Source organism: Oncorhynchus nerka, linkage group LG14 (assembly GCF_034236695.1).
Source record: "Oncorhynchus nerka isolate Pitt River linkage group LG14, Oner_Uvic_2.0, whole genome shotgun sequence".
Lineage (NCBI taxonomy): Eukaryota > Metazoa > Chordata > Actinopteri > Salmoniformes > Salmonidae > Oncorhynchus > Oncorhynchus nerka.
Genome location: NC_088409.1, coordinates 33,265,141 through 33,285,578, shown reverse-complemented (window position 1 = coordinate 33,285,578; position 20,438 = coordinate 33,265,141). Strand labels below are relative to the sequence as shown.

Sequence of the window (20,438 nt, the reverse complement as noted above, 5' to 3'; positions counted from 1 at the left end):
ATTAGATTCAATTAGAAAACTATAGAATCTGCAACATATTCAATACATACAAAGACACAAACATTTCATCTCCTCCAGGCACCCATCGTAATACCAGGTGAAATGGCTGAAACACAATTCTGTGTTTTTGGGTCACCTTAGGTTTTTACACCAGAATGTGTTTTCAGAAATAACTTGTCATGAAGACTTGATTTGAGTTTGGTCAAGTGCTTGGTGGTTAATGATGAGAGAAACCATTAAGAGCAAGTAGTGTCTGATCACAGAACACAGAAAAAACAATATTTTCCTTCACATACTCTCTTTCCTCTTTTTTTTCTTTCTAATATCGCCTGGGGTGTAATTTAAAACTTGACATTTTTCAAGCAACTTCATCCTCTCATGTTCATTACCCTCAATGTATAGTAAAAACAAAATGAATGAAAAAGAAACTCAACTTTGGTAAATAAATAGAAATGAAAAGAACTAGAATGGAGAACAGGGGTTGGAGATATTTCTATATTTCTCTGGTTCCTAGCCTCCCCAGGCGATGGGTGATGTGTCAGAGCAGGGAGGGGAGACCAGAATGTTGTTTTCAAATGCTTTTTCTTTCTCTTTTTTCCTCTCCGTTTCTCCGCTACAAAGGCAGTGAGAGCGGCTGCGTTAGACCAGAGCTGGTCTGGAGTCTTTAAATCCTGACTCGCTTCAAAGCAATTCCTCTTCTGAGACTGGAAACAGGCTTTCCATGTGGAAAGAGAGAGAGAGAGGGGAAAAAAACTGCTGTCGAGTAATTTTCAGTTTAAACGTTCCACTCCACAACAATTTGCATAAGCAGCCCTGCGTCTGTGATAAGAAGATTGGTAATTTTCAAAGGCTCTGTGGGGATTGAGAATTAAAAGCCTTTCTCCGCTATCTCCTCTCTTGCAGCTGGCCACCACAGATTCCCCGGCTTCTCTCACACATTTCCTTATAAACTGTGCCTTATAAACTTTCTCTCCCATCCTCTCTCCTTCTCCCTGCCTGAACACAGCAGTCGCACAGTGCAGTCTCTCTCTCTCTCGATCTCTCGTCCCTATTCCACTGTTATTTAGGCAGAACAGACAAATAAATAAGGTAGAGAGAGGGAAAAATGGTTTACTATAACAAAGGAACTGTTGCAGTATTTTTAAACTTGAATTTTCCAGCCACAGGGCCGTGAGAGAGAGATGGGAGAGGGAGGCACACAGAGAGCAGAGAGAGGGAGGGGACTGAGACAGAACTGAGAAAAGGAAGAAATGCTCTTATCACTCATTTCCTAATCCTCAGGAGAGTGTGTCCTGTAGGCCTGTGGTTGATGACCTTGTACACTGCAGTTCCCTGGGAGGAGGAGAGGGGAGGACTAGAGAGGATCTCCCCAGCTCTATTCCGCTCAGTCTGAATGACCAAGAACAGGACAAACCTTAACCTCAAGCATTTGGTCGATTCTTGCATTTCTCCAGATGTCCCCATCTCCCTATACCCCCCCTCCCCTCTCTCTCTGCCACTTGCCCACCCGCGCCCGTTCCCGCTGGCTCTCACCCCTGATCCTTTCAGTCTCAGTGTTGTCATTGTCATGGCGAGGTTCTAAGAAATCCCCTTTGTCAGCATAAAGGTCTGGGCAAGGATAAGGGTCAACTGGGTTAGAATGAGCTAGAGAGGGGCTGAAAGAGAAATGAGCTTTATACAATATGTGGCACCTTGAATCCACTCAGTTAATCTCAGAGCCAAAGTCAGAGGAGCGGAGTAAGGGCTCTGCTGAAGAAAGCTTGGTCTCATGGTGAGGATACGTTTGGAAACGGTCACAAACGCCAAAATGTTAACATATTTTTCTAGCTATACTGTAACGTTGTTTCATGTCCCCAAACATGACGGTGTGGCACCAGGTATGTGTACATTTCCCAAACATGACGGTGTGGCACCAGGTATGTGTACATTTCCCAAACATGACGGTGTGGCACCAGGTATGTGTACATTTCCCAAACATGACGGTGTGGCACCAGGTATGTGTACATTTCCCAAACATGACGGTGTGGCACCAGGTATGTGTACATTTCCCAAACATGACGGTGTGGCACCAGGTATGTGTACATTTCCCAAACATGACGGTGTGGCACCAGGTATGTGTACATTTCCCAAACATGACGGTGTGGCACCAGGTATGTGTACATTTCCCAAACATGACGGTGTGGCACCAGGTATGTGTACATTTCCCAAACATGACGGTGTGGCACCAGGTATGTGTACATTTCCCAAGCATATTGCCATCTAAAGATGTTGATGCATTGCACAACCATGCCAGGGACCGTGTGTACTGCCTCAGGGTATGGGAAGCATGAGGCTGCTACACTGCATCCTCACAGTCCAAGATGATCCTCACCGCGGTTATTAGCAGCTGCAAGTCATGTCAGACCGTGCCAGCACGCTCCAAACTCATCACCATTTCTCTCATACAGATAGACAATCTCACATTGAGTTTCTGGGAGGGGAAAGCTTTTTAGCTTATGTGTGACATTAGAAATGTCTTAATAATACAATAATAATGGCACGCAATGATTACTGACATCATATTTTTCCTCCTTTATCACATATGGAAGACGAAAACTAGCTGCCTCCTTTGTAATGGGATTATGTGAAATGTGTACAATCTAATTCCCAGTCAACCCTGATAATGATATATAAAAGGCAGTGGTGGGCCGTCAGGGCCAGCAAGGCCTTCTCTGCTGGCCTAAACATCATCATAATATCATTTTTTTTAAATATATATTTTCCCACAAATATGTATTAAATTATTCCCCAGAGTAAGAGTTATACTCTTCATTTCATAGCTTTCCTCTTGGTTGCACTGCTTCCAACCCCAGGTTGAGATTTGGAGGGCTGGTCTTGCCAGCTAGCAGGCGTAGTGCGTACACATCTTTTGATTGGATTACCAATATTGAGAGGCAAGTCCTATGCAGAACTAGGAAACTGAATTTGATAAACAAATTAATTTGCGTAGTACAAAGCTGTTTTTTCAACCCACAATGGCGGAAGTAGGAGAAGATATCGATTTGGTCGAGGATATAATTATAACGCCATTCTCAAGACGAACTTTTCAAGAAAAGTTAGACATTGTAAGGAGAGGTCGCCCGACGCCGACGCTACAAAGCCTGTCACAGGCGGGAAAGGGGTTCGTTCACCACTTTCAAAGTTACCAGTGCACTACCAGTGCTATCAATGGCTCACAGGCTCCGAGAAGCACTGCAAACTGTACTGCTGGGAATGCCTATTATTTGCAAGTGATCGATTTGGTGTTTGGAGCCATACTGGCTTTGCAAACTTGAGTTGTCTAACCAAGGCAGCAATGAGACACCAAAGTATGGCTGGGCACTTAAAAGCAATGGGGCTTTTGAAAACTTTTGGGGACACCCGAGTGGATCTACAGCTCAAAGAACAAGCACGCAGGGCAACGAAGCTGCACAATGAAAAGTTTTGTACTCTTCCCCTGCAATTCTCTGAATAAAAATGTCAATTTAAAGGTGACGCAACGCCTGGTTATACTGCGTTTCTATCTAAATGTATAGTGTCTAGAGCCATGGCATCATAATGATGGTAATAAGAGGTGGATTAATTTGGGTGGGACTGTATAGGACCTCACTGAAGGCACAGGCCCATGGCACCCCACTGATAAAAGGAGTAGCAAACAAACATTCACGGCCAGTCCTTGGACCCTCAGTGGAAGTACAACTGTAACAGGCTCCCTGTCACTTGTCACTGTCTCTGCTGCATCTCCTCTGACTGGACCACAAACCCCTACCTGTCCCTGTCCCCATCCCTGTCCCTGCATCGCCTCTGACTGCACCACAAACCCCTCCCTGTCCCTGTCCCCATATCACCTCAGACTGCAACACAAACCTCTGCCTGTCCCTGTCCCCATCCCTGTCCCTGCATTGCCTCTGACTGGACCACAAACCCCTCCCTGTCCCTGTCCCTGTCCCTGTCCCTGTCCCTGTCCCCATATCACCTCAGACTTCAACACAAACCTCTGCCTGTCCCTGTCCCCATATCACCTCAGACTGCAACACAAACCTGTCCCTGTCCATGTCCCCGTCCCTGTCCCCATCCCTGTATTGCCTCAGACAGCACCACAAACCTCTCACTGTCCTCATCCCTGTCCCTGCATCATCTCAGACAGCAGCACAAACCTCTCCCTGTCCCTGTCCCCATCCCTGTCCCTGTCCCTGCATTGCCTCAGACAGCAGCTCAAACCTCTCCCTGTCCTCATCCCTGTCCCTACATCACCTCAGACAGCACCACAAACCTCTCCCTGTCCTCATCCCTGTCCCTGCATCGTCTCAGACAGCAGCACAAACCTCTCTCTGTCCTCATCCCTGTCCCTGCATCGCCTCAGACAGCAGCACAAACCTCTCCCTGTCCTCATCCCTGTCCCTGCATCATCTCAGACAGCAGCACAAACCTCTCCCTGTCCCTGTCCCTGCATGGTCTCGGACAGCACCACAAATCTCTCCCTGTCCCTGTCCCTGTCCCCATCCCTGTCCCTGTCCCTGCATTGCCTCAGACAGCACCACAAACCTCTCCCTGTCCCTGTCCCCATCCCTGTCCCTGTCCCTGCATTGCCTCAGACAGCAGCTCAAACCTCTCCCTGTCCTCATCCCTGTCCCTGCATCACCTCCGACAGCACCACAAACCTCTCCCTGTCCATGTCCCCATACCTGTCCTCATCCCTGTCCCTGCATCGTCTCAGACAGCAGCACAAACCTGTCCCTGTCCCTGTCCCTTCATCGTCTCGGACAGCACCACAAACCTCTAACTGTCCTTGTCCCTGTCCCCGTCCCTGTCCCTGTCCATGCATCATCTCAGACAGCACCACTACATTTAGCCCAGCTGCACTCTGGTATTCTGTCTGTGTTTCTCATGTATCTGTGTCTGTGTTTCTCATGTATCTGTGTCTGTGTTTCTTTTGTATCTGTGTCTGTGTTTCTTATGTATCTGTGTCTGTGTTTCTTATGTATCTGTGTCTTTGTTTCTCATGTATCTGTGTCTGTGTTTCTTATGTATCTGTGTCTATTTTTCTTATGTATCTGTGTCTTTGTTTCTCATGTATCTGTGTCTATGAAATTGGCTTATTTTGGAAGACAAACACATCAGATGTACGTTACATGAATATGTATAGAGCATGTTTCCCTAGTCAGAATCATATAATGGAAAGTTTTAAAGCACCAAGTATAATTTTGTTTCAACTCCAATTCTGAAGTTTTCACAGATGGATAGAGACAGGGAGGATGTTGAATTGTTGTTCAAGTGGAGAACTGACCTTCTGGGTAAATTATTGTTGTCAAAGAACTATATAAAGGACAGACCTGCTACACCTTATTTCCTGCTCTAGACTAAAAGCATCAATAGATAAGTCTGTTGACTGTCTGTCTGCCCAGAGATATTTCCTCTGTGGATGTTTTAGTGTGTGTTGACCTTGTATCAAATCAAATTGTATTGGTCACGTACACATACTGTATTATGTTATCGCGGGTGTAGCGAAATTCTTATGTTCCTAGCTTCAAAAGTGCAGTAATACGTAAGAATACAAAACAATACATGCAAATAAAATAAAAATTTATTAATTCATAAATATAGACATATTAGAACAAGCAATGTCAGAGTGCGGAATATATACACTGAGCGTACAAAACATTAGGAACACCTTCCGGACATTGAGTTGCAACCCAATTTTGCCCTCAGAACAGCCTCAATTCGTTGGGGCATGGACACTACAAGGTGTTCGAAAGCATTCCACAGGGATGCTGGCCCATGTTGACTCCAATGCTTCCCACAGTTGTGTCAAGTTGGCTGGATGTCCCTTGGATGGTGGACCACTCTTGATACACATGGGAAACTTTTGAGTGTGAAAAACCCAGCCGCTTTGCAGTTCTTGACACACTCAAACCAGTGCACCTGGCACCTACTACCATACTCCGTTCAATGGTACTGAAATTCACCCTCTGAATGGCACACATACACAATCCATGTCTCAATTGTCTCATGGCTTAAAAATCCTTATTTAACCTATCTCTTCCCCTTCATCTACACTGATTGAAGTGGATTTAACAAGTGACATCAGTAAGGGATCATACTCACCTGGATTCACCCGGTCAGTCTATGTCAATGTTTTGTACACTCAGTGTATATTACCTGATGGTGTGTATAGGCACTATGGACAGTATATGAATAGAAAAGGTGTGTACAGCAGTAGTTATATAGGATGAGCCTTGACTAGAATACAGTATATACATATGAAGTGGGTAAAACAGTATGGAAACATTATTAAAGTGACCAGTGTTCAATGACTATGTACATAGGGAAGCAGTCTCCAAGGTGCAGGGTAGAGTACCGAGTGGTAGCCGGCTGGTGACAGTGACTAATGTTCAGGGCAGGGTACTGGGCGGAGGCCGGGTAGAAGCGTTTTTTCAGTCTCTCGGTCCCAGCATTGATGCACTTGTACTGTATCCGCCTTCTAGGTGGTAGTGGGGAGAACAGGCCGTTGCTTGGGTGGTTGAAGTCCTTGGTGATCTTCAAGGCCTTCCAGGGTCAAAGTGTGCTGTAGATGTACTGGAGGGTAGGCAGTGTGCCCCTGGTGATGCGTTGGGCTGACCGCACCACCCTCTGGAGAGCCTTGCGGTTGCGGAAGGTGCAGTTGCCGTTCCAGGCGGCGGTACAGCCCGATAGGATGCTCACAATGGTGCATCTGTAGAAGTTTGTGAGGGTCCTAGCAGCCAAGGCACATTTCTTCAGCCTCCTGTTTATTCTGTATACCGGGGGTATTTAGAAATGGCCACTGGATGGTCTTTCAATACCGCCAAAACTGCTGAAACTATTTATTTGAAGTTTTCAATACATTTTAATATTTGTAGCTATTTTTTAAGTAAATACCTGCAGTCAACTTGTGCAATGCTTTAGGAGATGAAGTAGATGGTGTTCTTATTTCACCTGTCACATTATTTGACATCATGAAGCTTACTTGGTTCCCCAGCACAGTTGAGGCAGTCACGCGTTTGTTTGTAAATAGCACAATAGGAGAAAGCGGAAGCAGGTGAGTCCAGCTGTGTATTGACAGGGGTCACATTTTATATTGAAAGTCAGTGTTTTTAAAAAACTTTAATAGAGTGATCAAGGACATGCAACTATAGTTTTCCTTCACAGAAAATAGATTAGCGCAACACATTCGGCATAAAATAGCTTCATTTTCATCAGTTGACAACAGAAGTGCAGCGCTATTTGGCTGGCAGCCACACAACTAAATGAGCTTACAATGAAAAAGCAAAAACGATACATGGCCATCATATTTCGAATGTTTAGGCCAATCATAGAAAGAATGAAGCCAGCTACGTTTCCTAATGTTTAGCTTTTTTCTCATAATTCTCATCTGAAGCACAACATTTGTTTTCGATCTGTGTATAAAAAAACAAAGCAAGATATTTCTTATGCTTTTTATATATTTTTTTACTGCATGGAAAACTGCATTAACACGACCCTAGTTTAGCTTACTATCTAAGTAAGTGTCTGAATTAATAAGGTGACAGAGCATCATATTATTTGAGCTGTCTTCCATGTTTGAGAAGTCAAAGCCATTTGGATTAGTTATTTGTACAGCTGCCACTTCAATCTTTATTTCCTTGTGTTTTTTCTACTCTCTGTTCTTGGCCCATCAGTCTGCTCCTACCCCTCTTCTCCAAGCAGAGCAGGCAGGGCCATTGCCCGAGCCACTTCAGACTCCATACTGGAGAGCCAGTACAGCATGCGTCAAAACTTTGTTTCATTTGCACAATGTCTCTCGTTCACATTCGCTTGTAAAGGTCCAAACTCCCCAAACATGACATTCAGTAGCTCCTTCCTATATATTTATAACTTTATGATCTGGATTGCCTGTTGATGCAATTAGTTTATTATCGTTTGCACTAGTTAGCATATTTAGCTAGGAGCTTCCATTACAATTTGCTATTACTTGTGCTAATTTGGTTAGCGTTATGCAAACACCCAATGGGCTTTTGATGCTCCCTTGTGTACTAAACCGGTAATGCCATAAATCCCGGGGTGAGAGAATGATGGTATGACGATATGAACATCTGGATACCGCTCAACCCTAGTGTGCCCCTGCCCGTTCAGTGTTTCTCTGTCTTCTATCTGTCAGGCATAAAATAGTCTGCATTTCTCTCTCTCTCACTCGCTCCCAACTTCCCTTCCTCCTTCCTTCCTTCCCTCCCTGTCTCCAGCAATACGATAACACCAGGAGCTCCAAAAACAAACCATCTGAATTAGCATGATAGCGGAAATATGTCATATTGATCACAAGAGGAGATACATTTCCACAAAGGTGGCTGACGAGTTTCAAACAGAGACTGTGACGTCCTATGATGTAATTATGGTAACCACCAATCAAGTGAGTCATTGCCTTTCAATTAATCATTATGCATATTGAGTTTGCTCATTCGTAAATCATTACAAACACATTCCCCATAATCAACTTAATCTAATGGCCAACTGAGACATTTGAAATTAAATGCAACACTAACAGAAGTGTGTTTGAATGAGTCTATATTAAACCATCATTCAACACATAATAAAACAGCTATGTTTCACTAGTGACATGGAGGCTGTATAATATAATAGTATCGTTACACAGTAATGAACAATCACAGTTCATCTCAGGCTGTTGGACATGGATGGGGCTGAGACACAACATCAGTGTTGTAACTTGAGGAGTCTTCATGTGAGAGGAGTAATCTGCCTGAGGCTAATGGATTATAGATTCAATTTATTTTCAGTGTAAAGCCTTCTGACATGGTGGGCCATGGACTAAAATGTCATCCCCTTTTAATTGACCATTGGTGCTGTTTGACTGAGTTCATGGAACTGTGCCCTTGACTTTCTGCCATTTGTATGTCTCTCTGTGTGTGTGTGTGTGTGTCTCTCTTTTTCGCTCTCTGTATCTTTCCCTTCTCCTCTACGGTCTCTTTCTTGCTCTCCTACTCTCTCCTACTCATCTTCTCTCTCTCATTCACTCTCCCACTCTCTGTATATCTCCCTCCTCAACAGTCTCGCTCTTTCTCTCGTTTCTCTCCTTCAATCTCTTTTCCTCCCTACCACTCTTTATATTGCCCCCTGCACAGGGTTTCTCTCTTCCTCTAGACTAGAAACAGCCGCGTGGATTGGCGGAGAGCTAAATTGCTCTACGTGAGCTTGGTCACGGCTCAGCTCTCCTTGAGATAATGAAATTACAATTAATGGGAAAGCTGTGTGCACTCGCTCATTTGCTCACTCACTCGCTCACTTGCTCACTCACTCGCTCACTTGTAGAGCAGCAATAGGAACAGCATGAAACAGAGAAAAAGAAGCCTATAGGAAGGAGAACAACTCTCACAAAACTTTGGTGGGGAAAGTAATATGGTTTCTATGTACTTTAGTAATCCAACAGAAAAATATAAATGCCAGCGTAGATCTGTGAAGAGTGCCCTGACCCTAAACAACTATGGTATTGGTTTTTGGGATATATTACAGTAATATGGGACCTTTTTTCAACAGCAGGGTATTTCTTATGGTGTACATGGGCAATATTCTATTATACTTTAAATAAACTACCCATATAAGAGTAATTGTGTAAGTTATTCAGGAATAATAACTGTGTAAGTTATTCAGGAAGAGTAACTGTGTAAGTTATTCAGGTGTTGTTAGATCCATCCAATAAAATAAATGCATAAAAGCACCTCTCTGAAACAAGTGGATAAATCCCTGACATTGCATGTTGGTCATCTATGTGTGTGTACGGTAGTAGATATGAGAGAGAGGAAAAGTCAAAGAAATGCCATTAGAGAGATAATGATTTAGGAAAAGGGTCGGCTGCTGTTGACAACAAATCACTAAGTAGGACAGTGATATTCATACCATAGATATAAAATAAAGTACAGTAAACTGAAAAAGTATGAAACAAGCTCAAATGTGTGTGTGTTTATGCATGTGTGCCTGTGTGTGTATGTGCTTCAATCTGTAGATAGAGGACTCCTGCTATCTCCAGGAGTGATAATTAGACTTTTTGTCTTAATCTGTTGCTGTCTTTTTGATAGATAGACAGCACTTAAAGTAGATGGCCCTGTCTTCCCAGTAGCCTGCTTGGTGTGTGAACTGCTGACTGCTCATAACTTGCAGCTGATTGTTGACACATCAACCAGGATTAAGGGGCAATTTGTGATTGTTGTTATTTTGTGATCCGCGGCTGTACTGGAGGGGGAGTGGCTTCACCTCTGTTACGCAATTAGCAATTGGTGTTAGTACTTCAGTCTCCCGTTTTTTCAGTGGCAGCTCTGTCAGCGGTTTTGTGGCGAAACAAAGACGGTTCTGCGGAGTTACTTGATAAAGGAAAGAGAGGAAGTCTCATACTTGAGTATCTTACCTAGTTATTTTCAGATGATCTCATTTTTCTCTATTGTAGCTTTGTCAACTATGTGTGTTTTCTATACCTGTTCGCTCCTCTCAGTGTAGGTTTTACAGATGCTCCCCACCTTTTAAGTGTAAACTGTGCGCAGAACCCATGTGGACTTCCTGGTCGCCGGCAGCATTTGGAACTGCCAATCTGCAGCCAAGAACGGCAAGTTCATCTCAGCCTATGCTGGCCCTGACAGAGATATGGATCACCCCAGAGAACACTGCTACTCAAGCTGCTCTCTCTTCATCTGACTATGTGTTCTCTCATAGTCTGAGAGCATCTGGTCATCACGGTGATGTCACAGGGGCTACTCATTCTAGATGGAGATGTTATATTTTCTCCCTCACTCACCTGTCCATGTCCTCATTTTAATTCCATGCTGTCACTGTCACTTGTCCACTCAAGCTTAACATTGTCATCTATCGCCCACCAGGTGCCCTTAGAGAGCTCCTCAATGAGGTTGACATCTTGATAGGTTCATTTTCTGATGGTGGCTCACCACTCAGTGTACTGGGCAACCTCAAACTTCCGACGTCTGCCTTTGATTCATTTCTTTAACTTTTTATGGCTGCAGGGGCAGTATTGAGTAGCTTGGATGAAAAGGTGCCCATTGTAAATGGCCAGCTCCTCAGTCTCAGTTGCTAATATATGCATATTATTATTATTCGTATTGGATAGAAAACACTAAAGTTTCCAAAACTGTCAAAATATTGTCTGTGAGTATAACAGAACTGATATTGCAGGCGAAACCCTGAGGAAAATCAAAACAGGAAGTGGCTTCTATTTTGAAAACTCCATGTTCCATAGCCTCCCTTTGCTGGATTTAAAGGGATATGAACCAGATTCCTTTTCCTATCGCTTCCTCAAGGTGTCAACAGTCTTCAGACATAGTTTCAGGCTTTTATTTTGAAAATGAGCCAGAAAAAATTAGCCAGAACGATAACATTGCGTCAAGTGGTCACATGAGGTCTGCTCGCGCAACAGAATTTGGACAGCCATTGTTTTCCTCTCTCCTACTGTGAAAGACATTTGTGGTTGATATATTATCGATTATATATTTTAAAAACAACCTGAGGATTGATTATAAAAAAACGTTTGACATGTTTCTGTGGACATTATGGAAACTATTTGGAATTTTCGTCTGCGTTGTCGTGAACGCTCTTTCCTGTGGATTTCTGAACATAACGCGACAAACAAACGGAGGTATTCTGGATATAAAAATCATCTTTATGGAACAAACGGAACATTTGTTGTGTAACTGGGAGTCCCGTGAGTGAAAACATCCGAAGATCATCAAAGGTAAACAATTAATTTGATTGCATTTCTGATTTTCGTGACCAAGCTTTCTGATGCTAAGTGTACTTAATGTTTTGTAGTGCGATCGATAAACTTACACAAACACTTGGATTGCTTTCGCTGAAAAGCATAATTTCAAAATCTGACATGACAGGTGGATTAACAAAAGGCTAAGATGTGTTTTCCTATATTGCACTTGTGATTTCATGAATATAAATATTTGTAGTAATATTATTGAATGTAGTGCTATTCAGCAGTGGTTGATGACACTTATCCCGATATCGGGATTGCAGCCATAACAAGTTAAACCTCCTGTTCTTTTGACCTCAGTCTTTCCCAGTCCCCCCCACTCACAAGGCATGCAATTCGCTGGACCTCAACATTACTAGATGCTGTTCGCCTACTGATCTCACTGCAATCCCCCTCCAGGTCTCTAATAACTACTTTGTTTCCTTTTTTGTGTCCCTTTCTTCCAACCCTACCCAGAAGCTTATGTGGTTGCAATCTTCGCTCTCTGTCTCCCTCTACTCCATCGTTCGTCAACTAGCTTTTCCGAGCTAATAGTTGGCGGGCTAGAATATAATTAGTATATAATATTAGCAAAATGAATTTGCCCACACTACAAATTAAACAAAATGTTTAACACATCTGATCAGTACATAATAAACTCAGTGACAATAACATAATGAATTCTGTCACTTAAATGGGTTAAATCTGCAGTTACAAGGAAGAGAGGAAACAGTCGTGGACATGGTGGAAAAACTTGAGGCCTTTACTAGGAAGTTTGAGTTGTTTGATTTGGACTAATGCACTTCAGCACACTGAAGAACGGCAGGCAGAAGGACCAGACAACTTCTCCACCAGATTTGAAGACTACAGCATGCCCAAGGATATCATTGTGTTTGTACGTGATCCTCTCAGTCGCCCAGGTGGAGAATTCTCCTCCCTTGCTAAGAAAACGATACCCTTGCTGGATGAGGCTCCAATTCAAACTGAGCTGATTGAATTCCAGACATCGAGCCATCTCAGGGATGCACTCAGGGGTGCCGAGTCCTTGTGTGTTTTGTGTGGCATGCTCAGAGGGATACAGCACAATAAAGAAACTTGCATTTTATGTGCCAACAATGTTTGGTTCGACTTACACCGGTGTGTCCTCATTTTCCTCGATGAACACAGTATAGATTCACGACTGGAACTGGTTTTCACATACACTACCAGTCAAAAGTTTTAGAAAAACTCTTGAATAAGTAGGTTTTCTTTATTTTTTACTATTTTCTACACTGTAGAATAATAGTGATAATAGTGAAGACATCAAAACTATCAAACACATATGGAATGCTGCAGTAACCAAAAAAAGTGTTTGAATGAGTAGGTGTTCTAAAACTTAGTGTAAGTCAATCGAGGACTGCCTGCGCATCAAAATCACATCCATTTTACGCGACATCCACAAGATCGTGTCCAAGAGGATATGCAACTTTTCCCATTGAGTAAGTAACTTAGTGGCCTATATGACTTGAATTAGTAAATACAAACATTATTTGAGTGCTTATCCAGGGATATTTAGGTCTCAAGCTGACAATATTTTCTGTTTGTACTGTTGTTACAAGAGCAGGCTATACCAATACAGACATTCAGATACAGACATCGACCTTTTTCTTTAAATTATTGTTTTATTTAGGATGCTACAGTTTTGGCCAGTTGCAATTGTAAATAGGCCTAATAAAAAACATCCCACATAACATTTTTTCATTGTGAAAGATGCTGTTAAGCCTCAACTAGCTGAGGTAGGCAAAGTTATTTTATATAGGCCTAGGCTTGGAAGAAATAGACTCCAATTAAACCTTCTTGTTATTTGTAAAGTCAAATTAAAATTAAGATTATTGTTGAAATGAACTACAATATTTTCAGCACTCTCTCCTCTTCTATCCTGTCATCTCTCCCTTCTGCTAAATCCTTCTCACTCCTGTCTCCTGATTCTGCTTCTATGACCCTACTCTCCTCGCTTTGCACATCCTATGACTCTCACCGTCCCCTTTCCTCCCTGCCAGCTCGGCCCTCCCCTCCTGCTCCGTGGCTGAATGACTCACTGCGAGCCTAAAGAACAGGGCTGCGGGCATCTGAGCAAAAAAGGAGGAAAACTAAACTTCCGGAGGACCTATTATCCTTTCACTCCATCCTCTATACCTTCTCTTCCTCTGTATCCGCGGCTAAAGCCACTTTCAATCACTCTCAATTTCAAGCTTCTGCCTCTAGGAAATGATTTGCAACCTTCTCCTCCCACCTTAATCTTCCACCCCCCTTCTCTGCGAACGACTTGGTCAACCACTTAGAAAAGAATGTTGATGACATCCGCTCCTCATTTACTCCGTCTATTTAGTCCACTTGTCCCACTCACACAGAATTACACTAAGCCTTGACCTCTTTCTCCAGATGAAATCCTGCCTGCTCAACCCCATTCCCTCCTCCATAACCTTCTCCCATTCCTGACCACTGGCCTCGTCACCTTTAACTCAGAAAACCAACACTATACCTCTGACGTCAAAAACTACAGTCCGGTATCCCTTATTTATTTTCTTTCCAAAACATTTCACCATGGTGTCTCTGACCAACTCTCTCGCTAGCTCTCTCAGAACGATTTTCTTGACACGAACCAGTCAGGCTTCAAGACGGGTCACTCACACTGCTCTCCTCTGTGTCATAGAGGCTCTCTGCACTGACAACGCTGACTCTCTCTCCTCTGTGTCATAGAGGCTCTCCGCACTGACAACGCTGACTCTCTCTCCTCTGTGTCATAGAGGCTCTCCACACTGACAACGCTGACTCTCTCTCCTCTGTGTCATAGAGGCTCTCCGCACTGACAACGCTGACTCTCTCTCCTCTGTGTCATAGAGGCTCTCCGCACTGACAACGCTGACTCTCTCTCCTCTGTGTCATAGAGGCTCTCCACACTGACAACGCTGACTCTCTCTCCTCTGTGTCATAGAGGATCTCCGCACTGACAACGCTGACTCTCTCTCCTCTGTTCTCATCCTCCTAGATCTATCTGATGCATTCGAGATGATGAACCATCATATCCTCCTCTCCACCCTCTCAGGGCTGGGAATTTCAGGCTTTGCACACTCTTGGATTGCATGCTACCTGGCAGGCTGCTCTTACCAAGTGATGTGGTGATGATCTGTGTCTGCACAATGTTCTCTCACTACTGGTGTCCCCCAGGGCTCAGTTCTACTGTATCCATAGAGTACGACCCTACGTCACACAGGTAGTGGCGTAGGTCCTAATCAAGGCACTTGTCATCTCCCATCTGGATTATTGCAACTTGCTGTTGACTGGGTTCGCCGCTTGTGCCATCAAACCCCTGGAACTTATCCAGAACACAGCGACCCGCCTGGTGTTCAAGTACTCCCATGTACCCCCCTACTAGCACTGACATCGCTGATAGGTAGTTTATTGAGGAAAAAATGTACTTACTACTGTATGACTGATATATGGGGTTGCCCTACCTAGCTATCTTTAGATGAATGAACTGTAAGTCGCTAAATTACAAGTGTGTGTGTGTGTGTGTGTGTGTGTTTGCAGACAGAGTATCAGGGTCATAGAACCTCACTGTGCGGGGTGTTGTGAAGCTATCTACTACTAGTAACAGAAAAGGTTACCTTTTTATTAACCCAATGACACTTTTGTCAATATATAATTTAGGATAGCCAGAGGGCTACACGCTACAGCCCTATGTTACCAACACTGACTTCTAAGCTCTACTGTGATATAATCCAAGCAAGGGTGACAGGGGGGAAAAGTATGACATCAAATTACTAGTCAATATACACAAGAAAAATGAAAAAAAATTATAACCTTGGGCATTTTGTGAATGTGCTACCAAATGGAAATGAGACTCACTCAAAAGAAATCAGAAAGAAATCATAACCAAGTAATACTTCATTGCAGTCTACCGTCTGATGCACATTACTAACGTATTTCCGTTCTTAGTCAATAAAGTTGTACAATGAAATTGAAACCTCATACTCATTATCTTGGTGGAAGAAATAGTTGTTTATGGAATTGGAGTTCAGTGTTGGTATATCTGTTTGATTTTCCTATTAGACTCCAGGCTAACATTTTACTGTTTCCATCAGACCAATTAATTTAGCTAACGGCAAAAGCTGATCAAATATGACATGAAAATGTGATCTTTATTGTTATTTCCACAGCATCATAATGAACGCAATAAAGTAATGAAATAGCAAACCCTGCTATTTGAAATCATGTTTGTCCTACTGATCCTGTAAATAGATGTCTATCAGCATGACACCTGAAAATCTCCATTAAAATGTAATGTCAGTATCAGCAATACACAGACATGACAATATACAGGAACTGCATTTAGTTGACATAAACGCCTGTCCACACACCCGCCTGTAAGTACACAGACACACACACAGACATACACATATGCACACACACACCCACATCACTGATCCTGGACAATGAAATGGAGGATACTACTGCACCTGGTGATGGCTGGCCTTTGCTAGCTCCTGATTGGCTGACTCCACGTTGGATGTGGTGGTCTGAATGTAGTCCTCAATGCTATCTGAAGAGACATAACAGCATGGTAAATATAACGATTATACTTCATAGCAACACAGATATATTTTATGGCAACACAGTACCCCCAATTTATGACCTTTTCTTACCAGGTTGAAGCACACTGGGTACTCACTCTTTCATTCTATAGTGGTAATAGAAGAAACATACAGGTACTTCCACTACTTAGTAGGATTTTGTCACTATACTAGGTATGTAACAAATGGAACAATTTTCTTAATGTTTAAATAGCCATCTTTCACACACATACACAAAAAATGTATACAATTCCACATGAATTTGGGCCTCCCAAGTGGCGCAGCGGTGCTGCATTGCATTGGTATCACTACAGACCTGGGTTCAATGCCAGGCTGTGTCACAGCCGGCTGCGACCGGGAGACCCATAAAGCGGTGAAGCATCATCCGGGCTTGGGTAGGGTTTGACTGGACGTGATGTCCTTGGCCGGGATGTCCTTGTGGTGGACTGGGTGCATGCAGGTTCAGTCGCCAGTGTTTCCTCCAACACATTGGTGCAGCCGGCTTCCGGGTTAAGCAAGCTTTTTTATTTTTCAGAAAGTTAATTACTGTGCCTTGTTCAGGGGCAGAAAGACAGATGTGTACCTTGTCAGCTCAGGGATTCGATCCAGCAACCTTTCAGTTACTGGCCCAACGCTCTAACCACTAGGCTACCTGCCACCCCGGGATCTGCTTGGCAGGATCGTGTTTCGGAGAATGCATGGCTCTTGACCTTCACCTCTCCCGAGTCTGTACGGGAGTTGCAGCGATGGGACAAGACTAAACTACCAATTGGATATCACAAAATTGGGGAGAAAAAAAAAAAGAAAAAAAAAGTGAATTCACAATGCAGCTGCGCTGATGTCCGCATTGCACCTGTACTACTATTACTAAGAGAGGGGAGGGGCCCAGTATAGGCAGGTTGGCCACCAGGCACACACAGTATCTGCGCATGTGCACGGATTCACCTCACACTGTTCACAGCGTGGTTGCCAGTGCAACAAATCAGCAGAGAAGTTGAGCCTCGCACTTCAACACTTAGTTGTTACGGAAATTGACCCATGCGGTTTACTTTCTGCACCTACGCTTAGGGATATTTCTTAATGTTAAGGATCCCAATTTTGTTTAAACGCTCACACCTTAGCATACAGCATTTGTGTTGTGGTGTTATGTGAGCAATGTGGAAACATCAATATTCCTCGTCCTCTTTATCATGTACAGTCACACTTCTATTTCATTTCCTACAGAGGCTCAATGTGGGGTATCTTCTGCTCATTTTCTGTTTCTCTGTTCACTGGTCCTTGTGTCTTTGGCCTCTGTGTGTGTGTGTACGCTGTTTTCTGTGGGATTGTGTTTGTATGACACATCCAGACTTTGAATGGGTGAACTGGGTACACACCATTTCTCTGCACACTCATTGGTAGCTTGAGAGGATTTATCTTACTCAGAATGTGCATCATTTGCTGTTGTTAACACATACAGTGTGAGAGAGAGGAAGAAAGGTGTAAGTGGAGGGAGAGAGAGAAAGAAAGAAAGCGTACTATTTGATAACCCCTCCTAATATCTCATTGCTCCGATTGAGCTGCTCGTATGATGTCACTATCAACTTCCTTGAGTGCACTCTCCATGGTCGTGAAGCGTCAAAATCTTAGAACACACAACTGTGTTTATAGACAGACCAACTTTGTTGTAATTCTCTCCTTGTTTACATAATCACTTGCACAAGATCCTTAATAAACTGGAAAAGGATGCACACACATTCTCCGTCACCGCACCGTAAATAGCGTCACGTTTGATCAATGATGTAGTATATTGAGTTTTCTTTGAGTGACTCTTTTTATGATGCACAACATTCTAATTTAATTTCTATGTTTAATTACTTCCTCATTGGCTGTCACCATAGCGACAGCTTGAGAATAAACTGAGAACGGAGCTTTCAAAAGCCATACTCCTTCATACATTTCATTTTCTAAACATAACAGAAGTCAACCAATTATTAGTCTTTGAATAATCCAAATGACTTGTCTTATTCCAATGCACACCATAGTAACTATAGTTATTGTAGCCAGTGAGAACTAATTCAAACCTAAATCCAATTCTTTTCCCAATTAAAAACAAATGTTTGGTTCACTGCCCAGCAATGCAGTGCCGAACCGCAAGCCTCTCTCTCTCTCTCTCTCTCTCTCTCTCTCTCTCTCTCTCTCTCTCCATTGGGGGGATCCATTCATTATAATCGCCATAATAATTCACATTGCCTCTCTCTATAGGATTATTTTCCTGCTGTAGCAAACTGGCTCAAATTAATATCCTACATCTGTAGTACATGGATTGATAATTCGCACAAATAATCATAACCCAGATAGTATGCTAATACAAGGAGCCAATTGAGCCAACTTGGAGACAAGAAAACACACACAAACACACCTCCTTAAGCCTTTACTTCCCTCACACCATGCTCCACTAATTATGTCTTTGATATGCAAGACATTTCTAGGGAGAAAAACATCTCATCAACAAGGAAAAGCATAAGCTGTCAAACATGGCTACAACTCATTTTCTACAACACCACATTCTCAATGTATTTGGGTATTGTAAGGACATGTAAGTAAATGTCACTGAATCAAGACAAGACCTTTTATCTGAAAACCACTGTATTCCTCTGGTTCCTCCCAAAGACCACAAGATTGAACACATGCTGTACTATAACCAGAATGAGACTAACGCAATACTGAAACAGTAACATAGATGAGTGCACCACTTGACCTTAGATTTACCCAGGTTCCCCTGTCTAGCCTTTCTATCTCTCTCTCTCTGTCTCTTTTGTTGCTGTTGATTGCATCAGTTCTGGCACAGCGTGACCTGTGGCTTTGTCGAGTGTGTCACCACATGGAAGCAGAGGCTTTGTCACAGAGAAGCTACTTTCAACTCTACGCCCTCTAAAAAGCAGTAATCCAAACTTCCTGGGTTTGTTGATTTCTCAATGTACCCCTCTACCGCTCCCCCGCTGCTCCTCTGGACACCTCCACATGCCCCCTTTCCCCCCTAAAGCCCCATCAGCTTATTCAGACCCAGCTTTTATTATACACAGAAAAATACACATCTCACCATGTGCACAGCAGCTACAGAAAAGTACACATCTCACCATGTGTACAGCAGCTACAGAAAAATACACATCTCACCATGTGTACAGCAGCTACAGAAAAATACACATCTCACCATGTGTACAGCAGCTACAGAAAAATACACATCTCACCATGTGTACAGCAGCTACAGAAAAATACACATCTCACCATGTGCACAGCAGCTACAGAAAAATACACATCTCACCATGTGTACAGCAGCTACAGAAAAATACACATCTCACCATGTGCACAGCAGCTACAGAAAAGCAAATCATGCAATTTACCTGATTCTATTTCAAGGTTGGATGGGAGAGAGAAACAGTATGTCTGTGGTCCATAATGGATGTGAAAAAGACTACAGCAGTAGAGTAGTACAGCTCTCAGATACTTGGACATAGCACCTTCACTCTGTATACTGGTGAGCTGAACACCCTCTCATAGTTACCACCTCCACCATCTCTTAAAGCCATCATGTTCATCCTTACACACTCTAGCACTTTCCCACCACATCAATGTTCCACTTCCCTCTGTATCCACAGTCTCAATGTATCCACAGTCGTAATGTATCCACAGTCTCAATGTATCCAGAGTCTCAGTGTATCTAGAGTCTCAGTGTATCCACAGTCTCAGTGTATCCACAGTCTCAGTGTATCCACAGTCTCAGTGTATCCACAGTCTCAGTGTATCCACAGTCTCAGTGTATCCACAGTTTCAATGTATCCACAGTCTCAATGTATCCACAGTCTCAATGTATCCACAGTCTCAATGTATCCACAATGTATCCACAATGTATCCACAGTCTAAATATATCCATGATGTATACCCTCATAATCATACTAAAATATATCCTCCCTACATCCTCACATGAAGGACGACTGCAGAAATTGAAGAGACATAAATCTAATGAGATTCTAATGGCATTTTACTAGTGTACCCAATTTCATCAACAATTGACATTT

The 20,438-nt window shown here is 43.1% G+C and overlaps 1 protein-coding gene across 1 annotated transcript in view; it reads right to left on the bottom strand.

Annotated features, from left to right (window-relative positions):
- Positions 1-20,438, bottom strand: part of LOC115140901 (t-SNARE domain-containing protein 1-like) — a 125,767-nt gene that overhangs the window by 36,889 nt on the left and 68,440 nt on the right. The window contains exon 10 of the mRNA XM_029679356.2: positions 16,267-16,349. Within this exon, the coding sequence (XP_029535216.1) occupies positions 16,267-16,349 (83 nt within the window). The remainder of the gene's footprint in view (positions 1-16,266; positions 16,350-20,438) is intronic.